General features: G+C 36.9%; 1 protein-coding gene across 1 annotated transcript; it reads left to right on the forward strand.

Moving 5' to 3' along the window:
* Positions 1-809: 809 nt before the first annotated feature.
* cbsb (cystathionine beta-synthase b) lies at positions 810-19,159 on the forward strand. Its single transcript, XM_082175477.1, has 15 exons — positions 810-953; positions 2,775-3,131; positions 4,073-4,179; positions 6,646-6,780; positions 7,264-7,343; positions 7,470-7,674; positions 8,405-8,496; positions 8,775-8,900; positions 10,209-10,293; positions 10,380-10,485; positions 11,609-11,686; positions 11,902-12,036; positions 13,945-14,053; positions 14,449-14,533; positions 17,923-19,159. Exons 2-15 carry the CDS (start codon positions 2,782-2,784, stop codon positions 18,057-18,059), a joined length of 1,830 nt encoding a protein of 609 aa, XP_082031603.1. The 5' UTR covers positions 810-953; positions 2,775-2,781; the 3' UTR covers positions 18,060-19,159.
* The last annotated feature ends 2,870 nt before the right edge of the window (positions 19,160-22,029 follow it).

Genomic DNA, 22,029 nt, shown 5'->3' on the forward strand with positions numbered 1-22,029 from the left:
CAGCAAAACTATTTGATTGTTTCCATGCAACTTTGAACTTTATTCTATCACTTTGTGTCCCAGTTTTTATAACTTAGAATATTTTAAATAATCTTACGATTAATCTTAAATGCTGATCTAAACACTCAAGAATGTTTTGTTTGTATTACTACGATTGTAGAAAAATGGCCTCGGAGCTCAGTATTAATTTTATGATAAGCATAAAACTGATAAATGGCTAAAAGCTAGAGATCCTCAATAAAAACAAGAAAATGAAAACCTCGCTCGCAAGAGCAACAAACCGGTCAAAGAGCTGGGTGAGGGACAACAAAGTAGAGGAAGGTATGTTACCTAACTTGTCCATAGAAACAGCTAAATTATGCAGATTAATACATATTTACATTTATGATGTTATTGTTGACAATAGGTTTTATGGGCTATTTTTCTTTTTGGAAAATTGAACAGGCTATTTTTAAGTAAACCTACAAGACGACATTAACAAATATATTTTAATCTCGGAATATGTAATTTACAGCCAGTCGCTCATTATTGCAAGGCAAGTAATGATACGCGTATTTCAGCGTTGAAAATGATTAATTTTTAGTTTCTTACTTAGTATAGTGAGAGTGGCTTACAATACTCCGATGGTAGTTTACTATGTTAGAAATAAATTGGTCAAGTGCACCTGAGTAACACAATCCACTAGCTTGAGCTCATAGCATAGCAGGACTGTCCTTATGTTTTCTGTGCACGAGGGCACGACTAAATGTCGACATTTCCATTGGTTAGGAGAAAAGAACAAACAGCAAATCAGCGCTCGACCTCAACAAGGTATGCTGTCAGCTGATTGGACGCCAGATTGACTCTTTAACGCATGTGAGCTGCTGGCAAGCCGACTTCTTTTCACATACGGATAGGTCATCTGTGTAATCGGACCTCCACGGCTCGCAAATTCGTCTCTATCTGATAGTCAGGTGAGTAAAAATGACTGTTCGTATTTTAGTCGTTAAGCCCTATAAAGATAACCCTTTTATTGATAACGACCAAGACACGGTAAACGCATCAATCTGCGACATTACTACACAATGTTGTTGTTTGTATCTGAGGAACGTGTCCTAATCGCTTGCATTTCACAGAAGAGTTTTCCACATAAATGATATATATATATAAAAAATTAAATTCTCACATTCCGCCTGTCGTAAGTGATGAGACTGCGGCGCGCGCATGATGAAATCGAGCCCCTGCGTCAGCATCACGATCAGCGCGAACACAATGCAATAGCCACGCGATTGCGTCAGCATACTTTACCATGTTCGTTCATTAATGTGATGCTCTTACATGTTTTACAACTCATACCTACATATACCTGCGGTGGAGATCTCCAAATTATATTTCATTTGAGTATTTATTTTATTTTATTTTATTCATTATTCACTATCATTTAAGCAGGATGACTGGCGATTCATTTTAAAGCCCACCAAAACTCTCTTTGCTTATTTATTATTATTACATGTATGTTATTATACAATTATAAAAGCGGCTGTTAAAGAGTTTATAATTTTTAATTTATAAAATAAAAATTGTTCAGAGATTATAGGATTTCAAATCACAGAGATTTCTTGAGATGGCCTTTAACCAGCTCTTTTCTTATCAAATTTTTTGGTTTAGTCATACGTTTCCTCAGGTTGAGAACATTTTTTGAAGATGGATGAGAACTTTTTTTCTTAGATATTGTTTCAGTGTTGTGACATGACTAAACATGATTTGTAGTCTAGAAAGCCACACCCCTCTTCCTTGAAGGTTGTCTGTGGAAAGCAGAAGTTTCTTATTTCACTGTGTTGGGTTTACAGTAGCTTATTTTCAGAGTATGGATGACTCTTCTATGATTATGTAGCTGCTAACTAATTACGCTGTCAATTGAGATCAGAGATAACATGCCGTTAGTAGTAAAAACTACAGTCAAAACATCCCTGATTTCAGTGCTTGGATTTTTTCCCCCCTCTTTGGAAATGCTTGTACACGAAGCAAACTTTTGACTGAAAGGCTTTGTTGGTGTTGTGTATCACTGTAATGTTCATTGCATAAGAGTCCCTTCCTGGCAAATTTACAAGCACGCGAGGTATGCATATGAACAAGTACAGCTGCTCTGTTCTGAAGAGAAACCTAAACATCTCCAGCTTCTATTAGAACTGAAAGAAAATTCAGTGGCAGTTTTCCACTGGGATAAAATTGTCCATATCACCTGGATTCCATTGCATCTCCTTCTCATAAGTTGTTTTTGTATTTTTTTGTATGAGGGATCAACTTTTGCTTACTCATGCTTTGACCAGGAGGAAGTTGAGGCAATAAATAAGGGTGTTTGTTTTATCTTCATGTTTGACGATCGAGACCATATAGATTTATAGGTCTAATCTAATAGATATTGTTATCAAGAAGTGAGTGTTTTTGTACACATTCTAAATGATAATGTTTTGTATTCTTCCTCTCACTGTCTTTAAGCACGCAAGTGTTATCACACATTGAGATACGTCAATGAAGTAAAGCACTATAATTATCTTTTAGGAGGGTGTTTGAGACTTTCATAGAACTTGTAGTTCTACAGTGGTTTGGGATAAGCACTTGGATGACAGTGAAAACCAGAATGAACTTCTATAGTGATACGCCCACATTTATGACGGAATAGTTGTGTAATGTTTTCTAATAATGGTTATAACAGTTCTTTGGTGATCGGACACTGTAAAACATTAAGTACAAAGGAAAGTCTGGTGACTGACACTTAAAATGTTTCCTCTCAGGTAAGCCATGCCATCAGTACCATCTAGTTCAGAGTCCGTTGGGACTGGTTCCATCTGCCCACATGCTGCCAAGGTCCTCACAAATGCTGCAAATGGAGAATCTGGCATCAACATGGATGCCAAGCTGAAAGTCGATGCCGTCTCGAATGGAAATGCTGGACAAAAGTTAAATGTGAACGGCACAGCCCATGTGAATGAAACAAACAGTCACCATGTGAAGAGTATTAATGGAGAGCACGTGGAGAATGGCTCAGAGGTCACCATGGAGAGGAAATGGATTCGACCAGATTTGCCCAGCAGATGCACCTGGAAACTCGGTGACCCAAACACTGAGTCGCCCCACAACCACTTCCAACGGTAAGATTGCAGCACCTTCAAGCTGTTACATGCTTTCCTAAGAATTCATATTTGTCAGTCAGTACATAGATTTTAAAGGGATAGTTTACTCAAAAGTAAAAATTCTGTCATCATTTACTCACCCTCAAGTTGTTCTGTATAAACCTTTATTTCTTTGTTCTGCTGAACACAAAGAAAGATATTTTCAATAATGTCAATTAACCATACAATTGTGGGGCACCACTGACTTCCATAGTATTTATTTCATACTATGGAAGTCAATGGGGACCAGTAACTGTTTGGTCACAAACATTCTTCAAAATATCTTCCTTTGTGTTCAGCAGAACAAGAATATTTATACTGGTTTGGGTAAATGATGACAGTTTTCATTTTTGGGTGAACTAACCCTTTAAGAGTGGGTTTAGTGGTTAGGGCATAGGGTTGTTTTAACATGAAGCAGGATGTTTTAAAATCAAACTGTGTTCTGGCACTTGATGTATTTCCCTACACAGCCTTCTACCGCTGCTAATTTATATTTGTTGCTATTGAATGCATATGTGTGTGAACATTGAGGTTCTAAATTATAATAAAAAAAAAAAATGCTTTTAAATAAACTATACTGCACAATATAAAAATAAAACCTGTTGCCAACAAAGGAGAAACTTTAAAGTAAAGCCAGAAAACTTTTAAAAATCTGCTTTCTTTCTACACATGAATAGTCATGTCATGACCATTCTAGTAACTCCTGTTTAACAACAGTGATTTTTCAGGAAGAATGACTCATCTAGAAATGTAATAGTGAATGACCACACTTTTACCACCCACATAATTCAATGTCACAGTCTGCAGAGTCACAGTGATTCAGTCTGTCCCGTTGTGGTTATTTTATGATTGACGTTTACCTTAATGTGTGTTTGTGGTAATGCACGTGTAACCGCTTGACGTGCTCCCTTTTCTCACAGGACCGAGACACCCAGTGTCCTCCCCAACATCTTAAGCAAGATTGGAGATACCCCAATGGTCCGCATGAACAAGATTCCCAATGCTTTTGGCCTCAAGTGTGAGCTTTGTGAGTATCTGTAAAATACGTGTGCAGAGGATGTGTCTTCCGACCTGTTTTAAGAGCACAAGATCATTTAAGGACAGCCTGTAAAGTGCATGTATCGGCACGTGTGTCTGCATTGGAAGTAAGGGGTCGAGTTCTGGAATGAGGAATGCAGGTGTTGGGTTTCGCTCTTCTCAGCTGATTGAGGACGTGAAGAAGCAAACGTTCCTAGACTGACCGTACTGAGTCACAGTTCTTTCAAGCATTTTGAGTGCATGAACCGATTTATTTACTTAAATCACATGCACTTAGTTAAAGGAGTAGCTCACTTCAGAATAAAAATTTCCTGATAATTTACTCACCCCCACGTCATCCAAGATGTTCATGTCTTTCTTCAGTCGAAAATAAATTAAAGTTTTTGAGGAAAAAATTCCAGGATTTTTCTCCATATAGTGGACTTCAATGGGGTACAACGGTTTGAAGGTCCAAATTGCAGTTTCAATGCAGCTTCAAAGGGCTCTACACGATCCCAGTCGAGGAATAAGGGTCTTATCTAGCGAAACGATCTGTCATTTCTATATTTTTTAACCACAAATGCTCATCTTGCACTAGCACTGAATATGCATACTTCTCTACTACATGGTAGGCGAGAAACTGTATGTAAATGGTATGTCTGAATTCACAATTTATGAAATAGTAGGCAAACAGTGACCTATTACTACAGCTGAGATTCTGAAGTACGCATCCAATAGACACTTTACTATCCCATGAGGCCATGGGAGAGAAGCTGTGAATGGCAGCAAAGCAATGCAACTGACACTGTAGGTCACATAACTGTAACAGTGACAACATGACAGATGTAATACATCCATCCATACTTCACGCATTCATACTGTATAGAATGGATTTTTTTAATGGTCACAAATAACTTATTTTGAAGTACTTACTGTGATTTTGGATGCAGCCATATAGTTGGAAGAATGAATCTGTTTTATGGAGCACCTCCCTGATACACTTTCATGAGTGAAGATCCTAGGAAATCCAGTGTTAACCTGCCTTTACATAAACGTTGAACTCTTGGTTCAAATTAACCCAAACCTTAATTGCGGTTATTGGTTCCAGTAGCATGGCCTGGAGTTAATTCAGTCAACCCAGAGTTTGAAACTCCGAGTTTATGCTCATCCACAATGAACAAGGAAAAAAATTCTTAACAGAGCGCAGAATCCAGGAGTCACCAATGAAATTATTTATTTTTTTAAAGATTTAAAAAAAAGAACGGCTGATGGAATTAAAGACCAGTCTTTGTTTCGTTTTTGTAATACTTTATAAATTCTTTAGATCTTATGTAGCCCCGCCCCTTTTCAGCGCTGCACTCGTTGTGTTCATGCTGTAGAAATACAAACCAGAAGACCGAAGTTAAGATCTTAAAGATTTATGAATGAACAGCTCATTTTAAAATCTCCCTGGTCTAAAGACATTTGTTATGACATCCGCTTCAAACATTACAATGCTCATGATAACTTTTGTTAACTCTACAATAAGTAAATCCATTTCACCAGCTAATTACTCTTCGACAGCAATGCCATTAAAATATACAGAGCTACCGCAAAAACGAAAGTTCAAATACAAAATTCTAAAGATGGCTGGATCTGCTGGAAAGTACAATTATCTTCTTCAGATAAAATCAGAGGCCTTCAAAATACCACTTAGTAGTGCAGAGAGGAATGCATTGTGTGTTGCAGCACATGCATACCTCACATGGCCAGGTTGTTGCATTGTATATTTTGTTTTGGTTTGGAACAAAAACTTTCTGTCAGAATGTACTCAAGGACCTAAATTGAAACTCAGTGCATTCTTTGACAGAACCAGGCTCACAAAATGGCGGCAGTCATTCTTTTCTTTTGTGAAAGGTGAGCGAGTTTAGTCGCTTGGGTCAAAAGTGTCGCAGGGCTGTAGTTAAGCCCCTCTTTGGTTTAACGAACATTGTTTGAAAGTGTTATTGTGTGGAAGTCAAAGCCTTTTGATCCTAAATGTTTTAATGAGCTTTATAATGGGGATTCAATATGTCTTGCAATTTCATGTGAACAAGATTACCCTTTGGCCAGTTGAGCCGATAGGCTTTGGCAATACAGGCATAGAATTAGCTGACTAATTGCATCTGAGTTGGTGCATATTTCACATATTTGCATGTGTGGTTGGAAACCCCATTGGAAATTTATTGAGGGCCCCTAGTGGGTTAAGAACCACTGATTTACCTGTAAAGCTAAAGCACATTTTTGGACTGAAATGTTAATTAATCAAAAAATTAAATTTGCTTCTGCCCCATACACTCCTATTATAAAGAAACTATACATACAGTGATGTTTGTATGTATAATCTAAGGGACAAGCTGATGACTTGGAATTGACAACATACCTAAATGGAAAAGATGGTTTACGAAGTTGTGAATGTCTGTGTTTTAATTTTTTTGGTCTTTCAATCATTGTCTAGTGGCGAAATGCGAGTTCTTCAATGCCGGTGGAAGCGTGAAGGACCGAATCAGTCTGCGAATGGTAGAGGATGCTGAGCAAGACGGCGTCCTTAAACCTGGAGACACTATCATTGAACCCACATCTGGAAACACAGGTGTGTGTGTGTGTTTGTGCGCACCATTTGGCAGTGGCACAATAATACTTATTCTCAACATGTCTTTTAATATTTTTATTGAAAGAAAGTACTAATCGTTTTTAACTGTGCCATGTTGAGAAACAGCCTCTGTTCCATTCCGTTTAATCTGGACGCTGGAATGCTGAAGGACCAGTTAAACATGTCATGTGCCAACTAGTATGGGACCAAAGTCAAAGAATTACTGTACAAAAGTGTCTGTCTGCTAAGTGTTCTAACACTTACTAATCAATGAACTAGTGAATATTATTGATCTTAAATAGTGATAGAGGCTGATTGATAAGAAAAAATCTAATGTTTTTCTATGCTCACTTTTTCTTATATCCCTCCTTGTTCTAGTTTGTACTTTTCTGGACAATGTTTGAAACCTGATATTGCTAGCACTTGAAGCTAACTGAATTTTGGGTAAGTGTCTGCTAAATGAATAAATGTTTTGTTTCTCAGGTATTGGACTTGCCCTGGCAGCAGCAGTAAAAGGTTATCGTTGCATCATTGTCATGCCTGAAAAGATGAGCATGGAAAAGGTGAAATTATGAAAAAATATGGTGTGGGTGTGAATCCACTCGATTTCTGAAGAATTCTGTCAATATTTGTAGTGCGTGGGAATGTGTGTTTGAATAGTCGTGTTTCGTGTCCTCACATGCTCCCAGGTGGACGTGCTCCGTGCTCTGGGTGCAGAGATTGTTCGTACCCCTACCTCTGCCCGTTTTGACTCCCCTGAGTCTCATGTGGGTGTGGCTTGGCGTTTGAAGAATGAGATTCCTAATGCTCACATTCTGGACCAGTACCGTAATCCCAGCAACCCCCTGGCCCACTACGACACCACTGCAGAGGAGATTCTGGAGCAGTGTGACGGTAACTGCTGAATTTGTCTGGAAGCAACTTTGTGGCTTTTTCTAAATTAATCATTAACCTCTCGCTTCAGTCAATTGGATTGTTTTAATGAAAAAGCTCATAATTTACCATTGGTTCTCAACCAGGAAGCTCAAATAAGTTAAAGTTACATATAAGTTACAATTATTTAAGTTTAGTAGGGCTGGGTTGTGAAACAAATACACAAATTTCTCCATTTTGATTCTCAAGCTTTCAATTCAATGTCGATTAATTTTAATATAAATCAGATACTGTACATGGCCAATTTTCTCAAGGAAAACTAATGTTATAAACTATACAGGAAGTCAGTTGGTACTACACTATAATATTGAAGGTCAAAAAATGTAATGATTTGTACACAAACACTTAAATTACACCCAAGGAATGTTCATAATGAAAAAGGTATACTAACTTTATAATTACATTGTTTCTACTCCGCATAGACTAAAAGAGGAATTCTTGGGATTTAAGAATTTGATATTGGTTCTTCAAAATGAGAATTGATTAAAATTGAGAAATCAATATATATATTTTTTATCCAGCCCTAAAATTTAGTCATATTACATATTATTGATTTACATACACAACTGATCAGATAATATGGCCTAGATAATAGGGCCTTCAAATATTGACAAAAGAAAAGGTAAAAAAGGTCAAGAATCACTGCATATGACTAATTTTGAAGCCATGTATTTGTGTTTGCCCCCTGTAGGTAAACTAGACATGCTGGTGGCTGGAGCTGGCACTGGTGGCACCATCACTGGTATCGCCCGCAAGCTGAAGGAGAGATGCCCCAACATAAAGGTGAGACTCAGATCAGTTCATGAATTCTGATACAGCTGTCAATGAACATGTTTTCTTCTATTTATTTATTTATCTGATTTTACCTGATTTAAGTATTTTGGCATTATATTTTATTACTATTTCTTAAAGTATTCTTCTTTTTTTTTATTATTATTTGTTCACATCATAGTTATTACTCAAAAGAATTCTGAATAATCAATACTTTGTTTGGAGAGACACTTGTTTCCACTTACATTTATTTTTACACCACCTATAATGTGTTTGTCTTTGTTCCTCAGATAGTTGGAGTGGATCCTGAGGGATCCATCCTTGCTGAGCCGGAGGAACTGAATAAGACTGATAAGACTCAGTATGAGGTGGAGGGCATCGGATATGACTTCATCCCCACTGTTCTGGACAGATCTGTAAGTGTGTACTTGCAGAGTAGGTTTTGATGTAGTTGAAATGACACTTGATGTTTATTGATGGCAAATGACCTTGCCGTGACCCACCTTAAATGTTATCTCCTAAAACTGTCATTCCTTTCCCGTGGTTGCCATCCGACCTATTGTCATATTTGTATAGAGATAAGCTACTTCGAAAGGATGCACAGTTATTTAAATCTTTTTCAGATATTCAAATCATGAAGTACTTGGATACATATTGTTTTAAGCCATAGTAGAGACAATAGTAAATAAGGATGTGTTCACTCTTGTAGTTCGGTTCTTTTGGTCCGGACCAAAAAAGAAAATAATGCATTTAGTCCTGGTTCACTTGGCATTCACACTATTATTTTTAACACCGAACCTAGCGATTTAAATGTATTTATTTTTTAAATCCAGCTTTAATGACATATATTTTGCACTAAATTTAAATATTACGGTACAAAAATACCACGGTATTAAATGTCTATCGTTAGAGATTTTGTTATATTGTGTATATCGCGGTATGTAAATATATAGCACTATTGACACTTCAATAGAAGAAATGCATGAATGAGAATATAAAGAGTGGGATATGCTTGATTTTAAAAAGAGTTATAAGTGTAATATATCCTGAAAAGGACCTTGTTCTGACTGGCACGCTGCTAAAGTGCGCACAGAGAAAGCAGAGTACATGCGATGTTAAAAAGCAAAATAAGTAGTGAAAAGACAACCAGCGTAAGCGTGTGCACATAAAGCTGTATCTCTCAGCATGTGATCGCGAATTCAGTCCTCTTTCATGTCTTATTGCGCTTAAATGGTCGAAGACACGCAATTGTAAAAATGCCCATCATGTGAAGTATTCATGTAAACACAGCCAGTGATGTCTCAAGTGAAAGTAAACAGTTGGGGTTTGGTCTTAAAGTCTAATATACCTACATCTTGCTCTGTAATTAATGAGAATCAAACAAAAGAGAAAATAACTTGCTGCTCTTGACTGGATAATGTGTGTTTTTTTTTTGCCTTAACATTTTTATTTAATTAATACAGTAAATAATTATTTTATTTTTACATTTGATTATTATCTACATGTTCAATAAACCTATTGTAGTTGAGAAATTTTATTTGTTTAATTCATATTTAATTCATTATTGTATGTGTCCTATTGTTAGTAATTTTGCTTCTTTTTTTTCTTATTACATACATAAATATATATATATGAAATAAGAATTTGGTCATGTCGACCACCCCTATTTTGATGTCACACTTAATTCATACTTTTCTTTTTGTTAACCAAATTTTCTGTCTCAGGTAGTGGATAGTTGGTACAAGTCCAATGATGAAGAGTCATTTGCCATGTCTCGTATGCTCATCAGAGAGGAGGGTCTTCTGTGCGGTATGTGACTCATAATACATCTCTCACATTTAATGTGTGTGAAACTAAGTGTGTATCTAAAGTCTGTTCTCTATCACTCTTTATAGGTGGTAGTTCAGGCACAGCCATGTCTGCAGCAGTGCATGTAGCCAAAGAGCTGAAGGAAGGCCAGCGCTGTGTGGTGATCCTTCCCGACTCCATCCGCAACTACATGTAGGTTTCGGTGTTCCCAGCATTCTAGTGTGCTTAGCTGTGATGTGAATGTGTGTTTTGTGTTGCCTGGTAGATTAAGCAACAGCAATTCTATTGTGATGTTTTAGACTTAACCCTAGACAGCCGGTATGTTCAGAACTGTATGCCACCGTTCTACCAGAATTGAGAATCTGCTTTAAAGCTTTAGCTTCCCAAAATACAAGCTATTTATTGTCTACTGAACTATGCTAATCTTAAGATAGTGGTTAAATTAGTCAGTTAGCTGTACAAACCGTATCAATGTAGTTGATTCTTTTAGAGGAAATATCTTTTACCAATGTATAACTATTCAAAACAAAACCAACAAGGATTTTAGGATGATGTTTAAACAGATACATTTACACTACTTACAACTAATAAAACTAGAGAACACACACCTTTTTATAATAGTCCAAAAACATTGTGACGAACAGCAGCTGTTAATCAGTATTTTTATACATGCACACACGAGCGCACACACACACATTTAATTTACATAAAGCATCTAAAATAACCAATTTACTAAAACATACTTTTTTTGAGAAACAAATAGGGATTTCAGGAAAAAAACTACTTTTAGTTAAATACTCCCCAATACTGCATGCTTGTTCCTCAAATGTATTTCCCACTGTGTTGGATATTGTTTCTTAGGGTTGCACTATTGATCTAAATAAACCAAAATCACGATACAGCTTAGTGTGATTATAAAATCACATGGAATTAAAAATGTACGCTGGGTGTTTGAGCTGTGTTCAGTTGCATGTGAGCAGCTTGTGATCCAGTGTCTCAGAGCAACTGTTTACAGTAATGCTGTTCTACATGAACTCCTCTCTGCATCTGATATGAGTCTGAGTCACTTATAACATGCATTTGGAAACGTAAGGCGCATGATGATGAACGCCCACATAACTGAAAAGCCGCTTGGTAATGTAATCATAGTTCAGCGTGAGTCATGTGACGACAATGTACCATGCTTTTGAAACTGTGGTCTGAACTGTTTATCGTTGTATACTATATTTCAGATTTATTAAAAAAAATGATATTCAGTAGGCTACATGTTAGTACACTCTTAGGCTTGGCCTAAATGCTTTGTTCTCCCCCTTAGGTCTAAATTTCTTAGTGACAAGTGGATGTGTGAAAAGGGCTTCCTGAGTGAGGAAGATCTTGTTGTCAAGAAGCAATGGTGAGTGTATACACACGTACACATGTTGTTATTTACACTCTGATATCATCTGCAAATATAGTCTCTCTCTGCATCTGTTATTACACTAGGCTGCATTACTGATACAGTTAAGCTTCTATATGTGGAGGCATGTTCACTCTCCCAGATTACTCTGTATGTGTGTCATCTTACCGTGAGCTTTTACTGTCTTTCTCCCTGCCCTCATCTCTCGGTAGGTGGTGGAATCTGACTCTGCAGGAACTCAGACTCTCCGCCCCCCTGACTGTGCTGCCTTTAGTGTCCATCAAGAAGACCATTCAGATCTTGAAAGAGAAGGCCTTTGACCAAGCACCCGTGGTGGATGACGCCGGGTAGGTCATTCATTCAGAAACCTATTATGTACTGCGTTAATAAAGATATCTGAAACAATGAGGAGGTGGAATCGTTCAAAAACCTTGTCTAAAAAAGGAGCCATGTTCTTATTACATATCATTCCAAAAAATATTTTATCATTGTTTTCCACTATATTTGTAAGTTTTTTTATTTTATTTTTATTTTTTTATTATACATTTGAACACGTTTTTTAAATTTATTTTTTATTTCTAAATATATATTTAGGTCATATTTTACAAAAATCGAACTTTTCTTAGGGTATTCCATTCGACAGCTGAAAAACTTTTGAACTAACCTTGCCATGTTATAAAAAGGTCAAAATATCTTATATTTAAAGCCACACCGTGGACTTTGTGACCTAAAGAGTTGACGCATACAAGTTATTTTAAATGATTCCTCAGGCCAATATACAGCGTTTGACACTATTAATGCTCCGAGCGGGGCTGCCCTCTTGAAATACCGCCTATGTAAGTTTGGAGAAGACGGACCGTCGTTGGCCAGGTCATGTGACCTGGAGAACGTATCGCTTTACGGCCATCACGTGACCATAGGCTCTGATATACTCATGGAGCAGACTTTTGCGACAGTGCTGCGGCGCTTGTGGCCTCTAGGGGCGCTAGACGTGAAAGTTACAGGTCTAGCGCCCCTAGCGCCCGCAAAAGTTCCGCGGTGTGGCTTTAAGTTACTGATATTGATACACAGTATGAAAACAAATATTTAAAATGCTTCTGTTTAATTTTAATAAAATAAAATGATAACGCTATTAATAAAATAGTTGGATTTGAATGATTCTTTTCATGCAATTTCTTTTCATTTCTGTTGAAAATATTTTCTTTGAACGCCTTTTTGCCCCACCAGAAATGTTGTTTGTGTATGCATGTAATTAATTATATATTAATTAGGGCTGGGTATCGATTCAGATGTTCCATTTCGATTCGCAAGCTCTCAATTCGATTCCGTTTCGATTCTCGATTCGACTCAGTGAATATAGATTTAATTACAAATCCTATATTTATATAAATAAAAAACAGTGAACATAAGTTTACAAGTGGTTAATTAATAAAAAGAAATTAAGAACTCTTAAACTTTTTATTTTAGGTGCACTTGGGTTCATTAAAACAGAACCTGACTCTATATTTCAAATGCATACAATGAATAGACAGGATTTTGATGCAAGATGAATAATTGATGCTGAAAATTGGACAAGTCAGAACAGTCGCATGCCTTGATCAAACAGGATCAGGTTATTTTATGTTTAAGATAAAAGAAACATAAAATCTCACAGCATTAGCTGCAACATGGAGGCTGCAAGCCTATGAACAGTGTAGGAAAAGTAATACTGGCTTTTGGGTGATGGATAAATAAACATGGAAAAAAAATCGATTTGTGGCCTTTGAGAATCGATTTTGAATCGACCACATTTTAAAAAACAATTAATCGAAAAATCAATTTTTTCGTCCAGCCCTAATATTAATAGTACTTTATTATTTTATGTATAAATATTTTTTCTAAAATTATTACAAATTAATTCAGATATTGAAAACTTTCATAATTGGTAAAAAATGGTTTCATTATTATTTAGTTATTTTGAGTAGCTTCATACATTCTGATATCCTGGACATTTGTGTGCCCAAGCACTGCTCATTTGACGTCTCCCTTACTTGTATCATCGTCTCATTAGAGGCTCCAAGTGTTTCGGACAACGGAGACACCCGAAATGTACAGTGCTGATGTCTTCCAGGACCAAGATTGAGACTTAATAGATCTGGACTAAAAAAAGAGTGTCATGTTATTGACCCAAAAATAGCTAAATGATCAAACAGATGGAGGAAGAAATAAGTGGAGGAAGGTGTGGCTCAGTCTGGTGTCTGGTTTTCTCCCTGTAGGCAGATTCTGGGCATGGTCACGTTGGGGAACATGCTCTCGTCGGTTCTGGCTGGGAAGGTTAGGCCATCTGATCCCATAAGCAAAGTTCTCTACAAACAGTTTAAACAGGTGGGCACACACACGCAAACACACACCCCTTTCTGTCATTCTGTACATGCAGCCGAAGGTTCAAGAAAAAGTAGGCTATTCACACAATTTGTTCAAATAAACCTTGAGATATCGGAAATCCTTATAAGTGCATGTTGTTGTGGTGGTGTTTTTAATTTATTTCCCATCTGGCTCTAAATGAGGGTAACTTGGACCTAATTATACGATTGTCTATAGCGCAGACTTTCTGCGGTTTTAATTTCTGAGGCTTGGATGAAGAAGGAAATAATAGCTGAATAAATAATATGTTAATTGTACATGTCAATTAAATATCAGTACACCGAGTGTTATTTAATAACCAGTACTGGCAGAGGTAATGTGATCTCTCAATAGTCAACTTGTCTGTCTTCCTATAGGTGCGCCTAACTGATAACCTGGGCAAACTCTCACGTATCCTGGAGACGGACCATTTTGCCCTTGTTGTGCATGAACAGATTCAGTGTAAGTCAAGTTCTTTAAGTCTTTGTTCTACTTTCTCCCTAACCAATCTCCATTTTCTTATTTTTAGTCACGAACATTACATGTGTGTGAGGTCCTGGAAAACCCTTGGGGAAATGTCCCCACAAGGACAAGGATTTCAGATATTGTCATCTTTGTGGGGACATTTCCCCACAGGGTTTTCCAGGACCTCACACACACACACACACACACACATGTAATTTTCCATGAGGAAAATTTCCATAATTTTCACACACATTTTCCATGAGGAAAACCGCTTAAGAATCATAAATCACCTTTAAAAATGCAGAAAATGTTTCTATGATGGTTAGGTTAGTTTGTAGTTTGTAACATAAAAATAATTGTCTATGGAAAGTCCCTCTAAACATGAAAACCCATGAAAATGTAACCACTCTAATAATAATAATTGTTTCTTGAGCATAAAATCAGCATTTTAGAATGATTTCTGAAGGATCATGAGACACTGAAGACTGGAGTAATGATGCTGAAAATACAGCTTTGCATCACAGGAATAAATTGCATTTTAAAATCTATTCAAATAGAAAACAGTTATTTTAAATTAATAATATTTCTCAATGTTACTATTTGTACTGTATTTTTGATCAAATAAATACAGCCTTGAACAAAAAAGACTTCAGTAACACTTTGCAATAAGGTTTCATTAGTTAACATTAGTTGACTAGTTAACATGAACTAATGAACTGCACTTCTACAGCATTTATTAATCTTTGTTAATGTTAATTTCAACATTTACAATTGATTTTAACAATGTATAAGTTGTATTTGTTAACATTAGTTAATGCACTGTGAACTAACGAATGAACAACTATTGTTAATGTATTGACTAAGATGAACAAACAATGTAAGCAAATGAAACCTTATTGTAGTGTTACCAAGACTTCTTTCAGAAATATAAAAAATTCCAAACTTTTGAAAAGGAGTGTCCATTTACAGAGGCTATTTACAGTAACTCCGCCCACTGACGTCTTGTTGGGCCAGACAGAATTACGGAAAAAGCTGGATTGTCCTCAGTAGCAATAGTGTAGGGGTAAGAAGCGTGGCAGAAAGTTCTGACGCAACTCGACCCGAGTTCAAATCCTCCTTTTGCCGAACTCTCTCTACTCCCTTTTCCCATCACATATCAGGTCGGAAAGGCATTTATTTTCAATAAAAATGAAGAAAATAGTCAAAAAGTGGAAATACATTTTTCTAACGCGTTTAATAATAAAGTTTATCGGTTTGGTGTAGGGAGGGCTTTATTGTCCCAATAAGGCAGCATCCATTTAATAATTTAAATAATTATAATAATTTAAACTGCTATTATTGCATACCATTTAATGCACAACAACACTGAGGTGCAAATAGTATCTGCCACTATTTTAAGTATAAATAGCATCTAACTACTATTTACACTTATGTAAAAATAGCATGAATGCATTTTCTTTGCAATGTTTTCTTAGCGATAGATGCTATTTACACTAAGTTAAAATAGCATAGTGCAAATAGCATCTCGTGTAAATGGTATCTGTTGACCTGTCAATCATTGTGATTGTGTTCTCTGGTTTAAAAAAAACAAAACCTCTGTATATTAAAATAGATTCGCTAGTCAATAATTTATCTGTTATACCAGGGTATTGACACTATGTGACCTAGACTCCCTTCAATACAGATTACATTTAGTAATGTATTGAGTCACCACTTGATGTACAATGTAAAGTTTGGGTCCTAAATCAAAACCATTGGTGAATGTGAAACATTTTCAAAGAAGTGTCGTAGTCTAGCATCTACATCACATGACGAATTAACAGGTATTTTACAAAATGTACAAAGTGTTTTCTTACAAAACACAGCACTATTCAGGAACAACAGTCTTATTCATGGAGCTTAATGCAATACAGCTCCAAATCGTGATACAGGACACGTATTTTCCTGAACTTCGGATCACCGCGCCCCTCTATTTACTCTTTGTGGCAAAAGGACATTACACCTGCTGTGGCATATACTCAGCCAAGTGCTAGAAGGACACCACTGTGAACTTTCCATTTTCTAGCTAAGGTTAACCAACATTACATAAGAATACAGGGCGGGACTGTTTTTGTTACTTTCACAACATCATTATTGTAAATGAAAATAATAATGTTATTATTACATGTACATTACATGTAGCATCACTGACATACTTGTATAGTTTTTGTGGTAGTACTTTACAATCAGTGTTGGGGAAAGTTATTTTTAAAAGTAATGCTTTAAAATGTTGCGTTACTTTTTCTCATCTAGGCTGGGCCTTTTACACAAAGTGAAATTAATAAGCCTCAGGCTGAAGGGAATGCAAATTCACATCTGTAAAGTAGAGGGTGCAGCTCAAACAAACCTTTCAGCTGTGCTGCCATTCTGGATCGCAGGAGAATGGGACGCAGGAGAAAAAATGTGGTTTATCTAAAGTCATGTTTGCTTATTCGCATGGTTGAATTGGATCATTGAAGGTCATCGGCAAAGACATTGGTTAATAAAGTGAGATAAAATACATAAAGTATACTTGTGTAATTTAACATATTTAATTATTGCAGGTTTGCATTTGCATATTGAGTTTGCATTTCGCAGTTTTTATTCAATTTGAGGAATACTCCCATGTTTACACACATTTCTCTCAACATGGGGACAGGAGAGTTGTCAGTCAATAAATGGGGAAGCAAAGTAACTTGCGTTACTTGTTTGAAAAATAAGTCCGATATTTTGTTGTAAATTTAAAAGTAATGTGTTACTTGGAAATTTTTTTTTATATAATGACATAAATCTTGTTACTTGTAAATGCATTACCCCCAACACCGTTTACAATAAGGTTTAATTTGTTAAAATTAGAAATTAGTTAACTACATTAACATGAACAATACTTGTACAGCATTCATTACCTTAGTTAATGTTAATTTCAACATTTACATTAAGATTGAAATTTGTATTTGTTAAAACAGTTAATGCACTGTAAGTGTAAACTAACTTGTACATTATCCCTTACTTAATTTTAGTTAATAAAAATCGCTCATGTTCATCCGGCCGGTTGTTATCTTAGAATAAACCAACGACAGGTTGATGAGGTCTTGCATCAGCCTGAAGGGGGTTTATTCTGAGTTAATAGAATATCTCAGATATTCTCAGATACTCTGTTTGTTTTATCTATTTATTTATATTTTATTTCAGTTAGTATTTAGTTTATTACAAATAAAGTGTTTTTTTATTATTATTATTTTTTTATTATGGTTTTAATTACCGATAATAACCCAGGACCCGTTGCAGATGAAGTACAGTAAATGCAGGCTGTGATGTCATTGCAGTGGATGGTGTCCGCAGTCTAAATTGCAGTTCCTGTCTTACAGACGTGAGTAATGGATCGCCCAAGATGAGGCAGATGGTGTTTGGGGTCGTGACAGCCATTGACCTGCTGAACTACGTGGCCACACGTGAGAGGAGGGAACGCTCGCTGTCCGAGTGCTCTCTGTCTGAAGAGCAGTGAACGATCAGGAGTGTGGGAACACAATGGTGAAGCGTTCTTGTTGTTTCTCTCTCTCTCTCTCTCTCTCTCTCTCTCTCTCTCTCTCTCTCTCTCTCTCTCTCTCTCTCTCTCTCTCTGTGTCTCTGTCTCTTTCTTTTTTCATGTTCTTTTTTTTCTTTTTTATTTCTCGGCAAGTGACAAGCTCAGTTTTAAAGAATTATGCTTTTTTTCTTTTTTACAAGTAAGAGCCAGTCAATGTAATTTTACATGTCATTCTAACAGATTTGTACTCTGTTTACTTGATTTTGCTCTTCTTTGGTCTCTCTTAATTTTTAGTTATTCTCAGTTTAGTAATTGATTAGTAATCTCACAGGTCATTTAACCACCCTTTGTAGATTTGTTTACTTTGCAAATCTGATTTTATAGAGGTTTATATATTTAAATGAATGTACTTCATTCTTTCAAAAACTGCATGCAGTTTAGTATTTCTGGGTTTAGTTGAAGTGCTAGATTCAGGTGCTCTCTTGTCTGATCTACTGCTATGTTGCCACCTAGTGACTGCAATAGTTTACAACAGTCACGGAGACTTTGATCTTCATCAATCATGCTCTGCTTCTTGGCACAATGATCTCTGCGGTGTGTGGGGAGTTTTGCAGGCATGATTAATAATATTTGACAAAGCAAATAATAAGTGTGTTTGGTAAACCGAACTGCACCCATACAGGGTTACTTGGTATTTTTCTTGTATTGAAACAAGATGCGATATAGAATGTAAATAAATAATGGTGGTTCGGACTTGCTTAAAACACACCACTTTGTGTTAGGCAAATTTGATAATTATTTTCATTTTTCTATGTTCTTATTGTCTGATGTCTTGTAAATCAAAACTGTAACTTCTGGAGACTGAATAAGATTGTTTGTATAGGAGTCGATGTGAAGTGAATGAATGGGCATTAGGTTGATCTCATGTTTATGGTTTTTGTGCATGCTGCTGGAGGTCTCCGGATCAGAATGTCTTTACTCTTCTGTTATGATGTTCTGTTACTTGGTTTAGCTTTTACTTGAATCATATTGCTGTAATAAATACTGGTTACAAATAAAGGCTTTATTTACGGAAGCAATAGTCGTTTCGTGAATTTTATTGCCAATACACTTGTCTTTCTCCCTTCGAAGGAAACATTTGTAACGGAACATTTTATTCTGGATGGTGAAAATTACAGGTTGTGATCAGTCTCAACCTTAGTAAAAAAAAATTAAAATACGTTGCATTAACCGTGCTTGTATTTTGTATGGGCTAAAATTCAACGTGGTCGTATATTTAAGCTTTGGATATTTAAATCCAAATCCTTTCACACATTTTCATAATTAAACATTCAATAATCTAATTCAGATTTTGCTTCCAAAATAGTCTGTCTGTTTAAAACTACAACATATAATATTTGACAGTCAATTTTCGGTCCATTTTAATTTGCATTACAAATTCGCTTCCACACATTCAGTGGTTCAAATTCGACAGAAAATTCAACATTGCACATCCGGGAACTGCAGGAATAGCGGTGGAATGCCGATGCATGATCTCCATCTGCTGTTAGTCGGCTCACGGTTGACAAAGGTCAGAGCAACGGGTAGAGAAAGTCATTCAATCACAAAAACAAATTTACAGAGATTGAGCAAGCGGTAATGTGATGATTATTGGGTCCAGTGTATGTGGAAATGCTGATAAAGACACAAAAAATGTGTTTAAGTCTTAATGGTTACTTTTTCCTGTGTACATGTAAGCAGCTTTCTCTAACACGAACGAGATTATAACATTATTCCCCGGAATAATGCTAGTGCCCTGAACATCTGGGGAAGATATACTGTATATTTCTATTGGTTGTTTAGTTCTTAACTTTATATCGGGCCTTCCTGCAGAACTAGGGTTTCCTTCATACATCATACTCCATACTCCAGGATTCCCCAGCCATTGGGAATATATATAAAATGCATAACATAGCTTAATGGACTAATACAGTGATATAAAAGACCAAATTCATACCTTTTTTGGTGATCTAGGCTGTACTATATAGGCTACGGGCAAACAGATGCACTCAGAATGTGAAAGTAACGCGCAAAGTTTCATGTTCTCTTTTTATTTGCCAAACAACTTAAAACAGATTTTTGTTTTCTTCAAGAGACTCACAAGAGGCTCAGCTGCTTGACTCTCTTCACTCATGAAGAGCACCAGCCGAGAGCGGAGCTTTCTCAGTGAGAAATCATCGCAATGTATGCATCCAGCCCCCGCTAGGGCTGAAAGTGTCGTGCATGCTCCACTCCTAAACAGATAAAACACATATTGTGACCATCGCCAGTGTTAGGGGATATACAGTTAAAGACCAAGGGACCAGATATGATTAATTAAGACCCGGAGTCAGAAGTGCAGTCAATTTAAGACAAGAGTCAGAATTATAATAAATTAAAGAACATTTTTACTGAAGATAGTTTGCAGTTTCATCAGGCAGAAGTCAGCTTCAAGACTCACAAGGAGATCGTATGCCGCCCTTAGTTACAAAGATCACAGAACTTATACCCTTCACCACGTCCTTGCTTCAGGCTGAATGATTCTTAATGGCTTAGAAATAGATAAACCCACATTTTCCACACATAAACAGAAAGACTGAAGCATATCTCCATCGATTATGCGGCTGAAAACTCGGACCTTGAATTTAGGCACGTTGTGACCTTCCAGGTCGCCAACATGTCAAAGAAAACAAGTCAGTCAATCTCCAATAATGTGCTACTTGTTCCTTAACCTGTAACCAAGAATACACAGATACACAGCTTCTTCAAGGTTGAATTTTGGTCTGGCTCTAAAGAAAAACAGAAGACTCTTCCCAAAACGTCCAGATAACATGTTCTTTCTCTCAATGAGAGGACACTTTAATATAGAACAGTAAAGTAAATGCTTTAACTAAGAAATGGTCACTTAAACTATTGGTTTCAATTAACCTTGTGACCTATAGTCGTCATGGTGAGCTAGAAGAACAGATATGTTTTAATACGTTGAAGACCTTTCTCAAACAAAACAAGTCCATATTTCATTTCTGGGAGCCGGGCTAAATGAGCAAGCACTGTTGCTGTATTCCATGGGCCAGACCCTGCAGTCACCTCTCAGTCACCTTCCCAGACATCAGCTATAGGGAACCCTACGTCCTTTTGCAAGCATCGCTGTATATTGCATATCACTGTATTTTCCTCCTCTGTCGGCACACAGCCAGACTGTGAGGTTAGCGGTTCTAATGCATTCTGATTGTTTTGACAAGCATACACATGGGGCCTTGTATGCTGAACACACATTTCTTTTATTGACAACATACTTAAAAATGAACCCGTTCTCTTGCAGGGTTATTTCTACCCAAACTGGATAGATCTGGAGGCGAGTTCTCATGACTAAGTCAAATAGAACCTGCAAGCTTCTCTGTAGCAGAGCAGGTCACTCGACTGACAAACTTTGTTGCCGCTCTCCAATACAGATCAATGCAAGGGCCATCACTTCACTTCGACCCACCTTGGGGGAATCGTGATCTGCCCTGCTTAAAAAGATATATACAGTTTTCACGAGTTCACACTTACATACAATTAGAGGGAGTAAAGTTTAATGCGTATTTGGCGTGCTGTCCGGGGGGAGGGCTCCGAGCTCGGAGCTCGACCCAAACCCAAAGTACTACCCCCCGTATGTAAATGGTTAGGACTAGAAGTGTGGAGTAGGGGTGGTGGAGGGATGCTTCTAAACTGTCAACGAATTGAGGTGAGACTGCTGAATATATATACATCTCTTATCATTGATTGCTGAGAGCTCTCCACTCGTGTTAATTATCTGAGCGTGCTTCTCCAGAACTTTGTTAATAAAAACATATCGTCAGAGCATTCCTCGCCCGCATCCAGTAAGACAGAATTCAGACTCAGGGCAGCCAGAGGAACCTTGTCGTGCAGAGGTCCTGGGGGTGAAGGT

Source organism: Leuciscus leuciscus (genome assembly GCF_965113295.1).
Source record: "Leuciscus leuciscus genome assembly, chromosome: 7".
Lineage (NCBI taxonomy): Eukaryota > Metazoa > Chordata > Actinopteri > Cypriniformes > Leuciscidae > Leuciscus > Leuciscus leuciscus.

Bases quoted from the DNA above. Each gene is read 5' to 3' on its own strand.
- cbsb (XM_082175477.1), top strand. From the start codon at position 2,782: ATGCCATCAGTACCATCTAGTTCAGAGTCCGTTGGGACTGGTTCCATC. The intron at 7,344-7,469 runs GTGAAATTATGA...ACATGCTCCCAG, and splicing joins AAAAGATGAGCATGGAAAAG to GTGGACGTGCTCCGTGCTCT. The intron at 12,037-13,944 runs GTAGGTCATTCA...TTCTCCCTGTAG, and splicing joins CCCGTGGTGGATGACGCCGG to GCAGATTCTGGGCATGGTCA.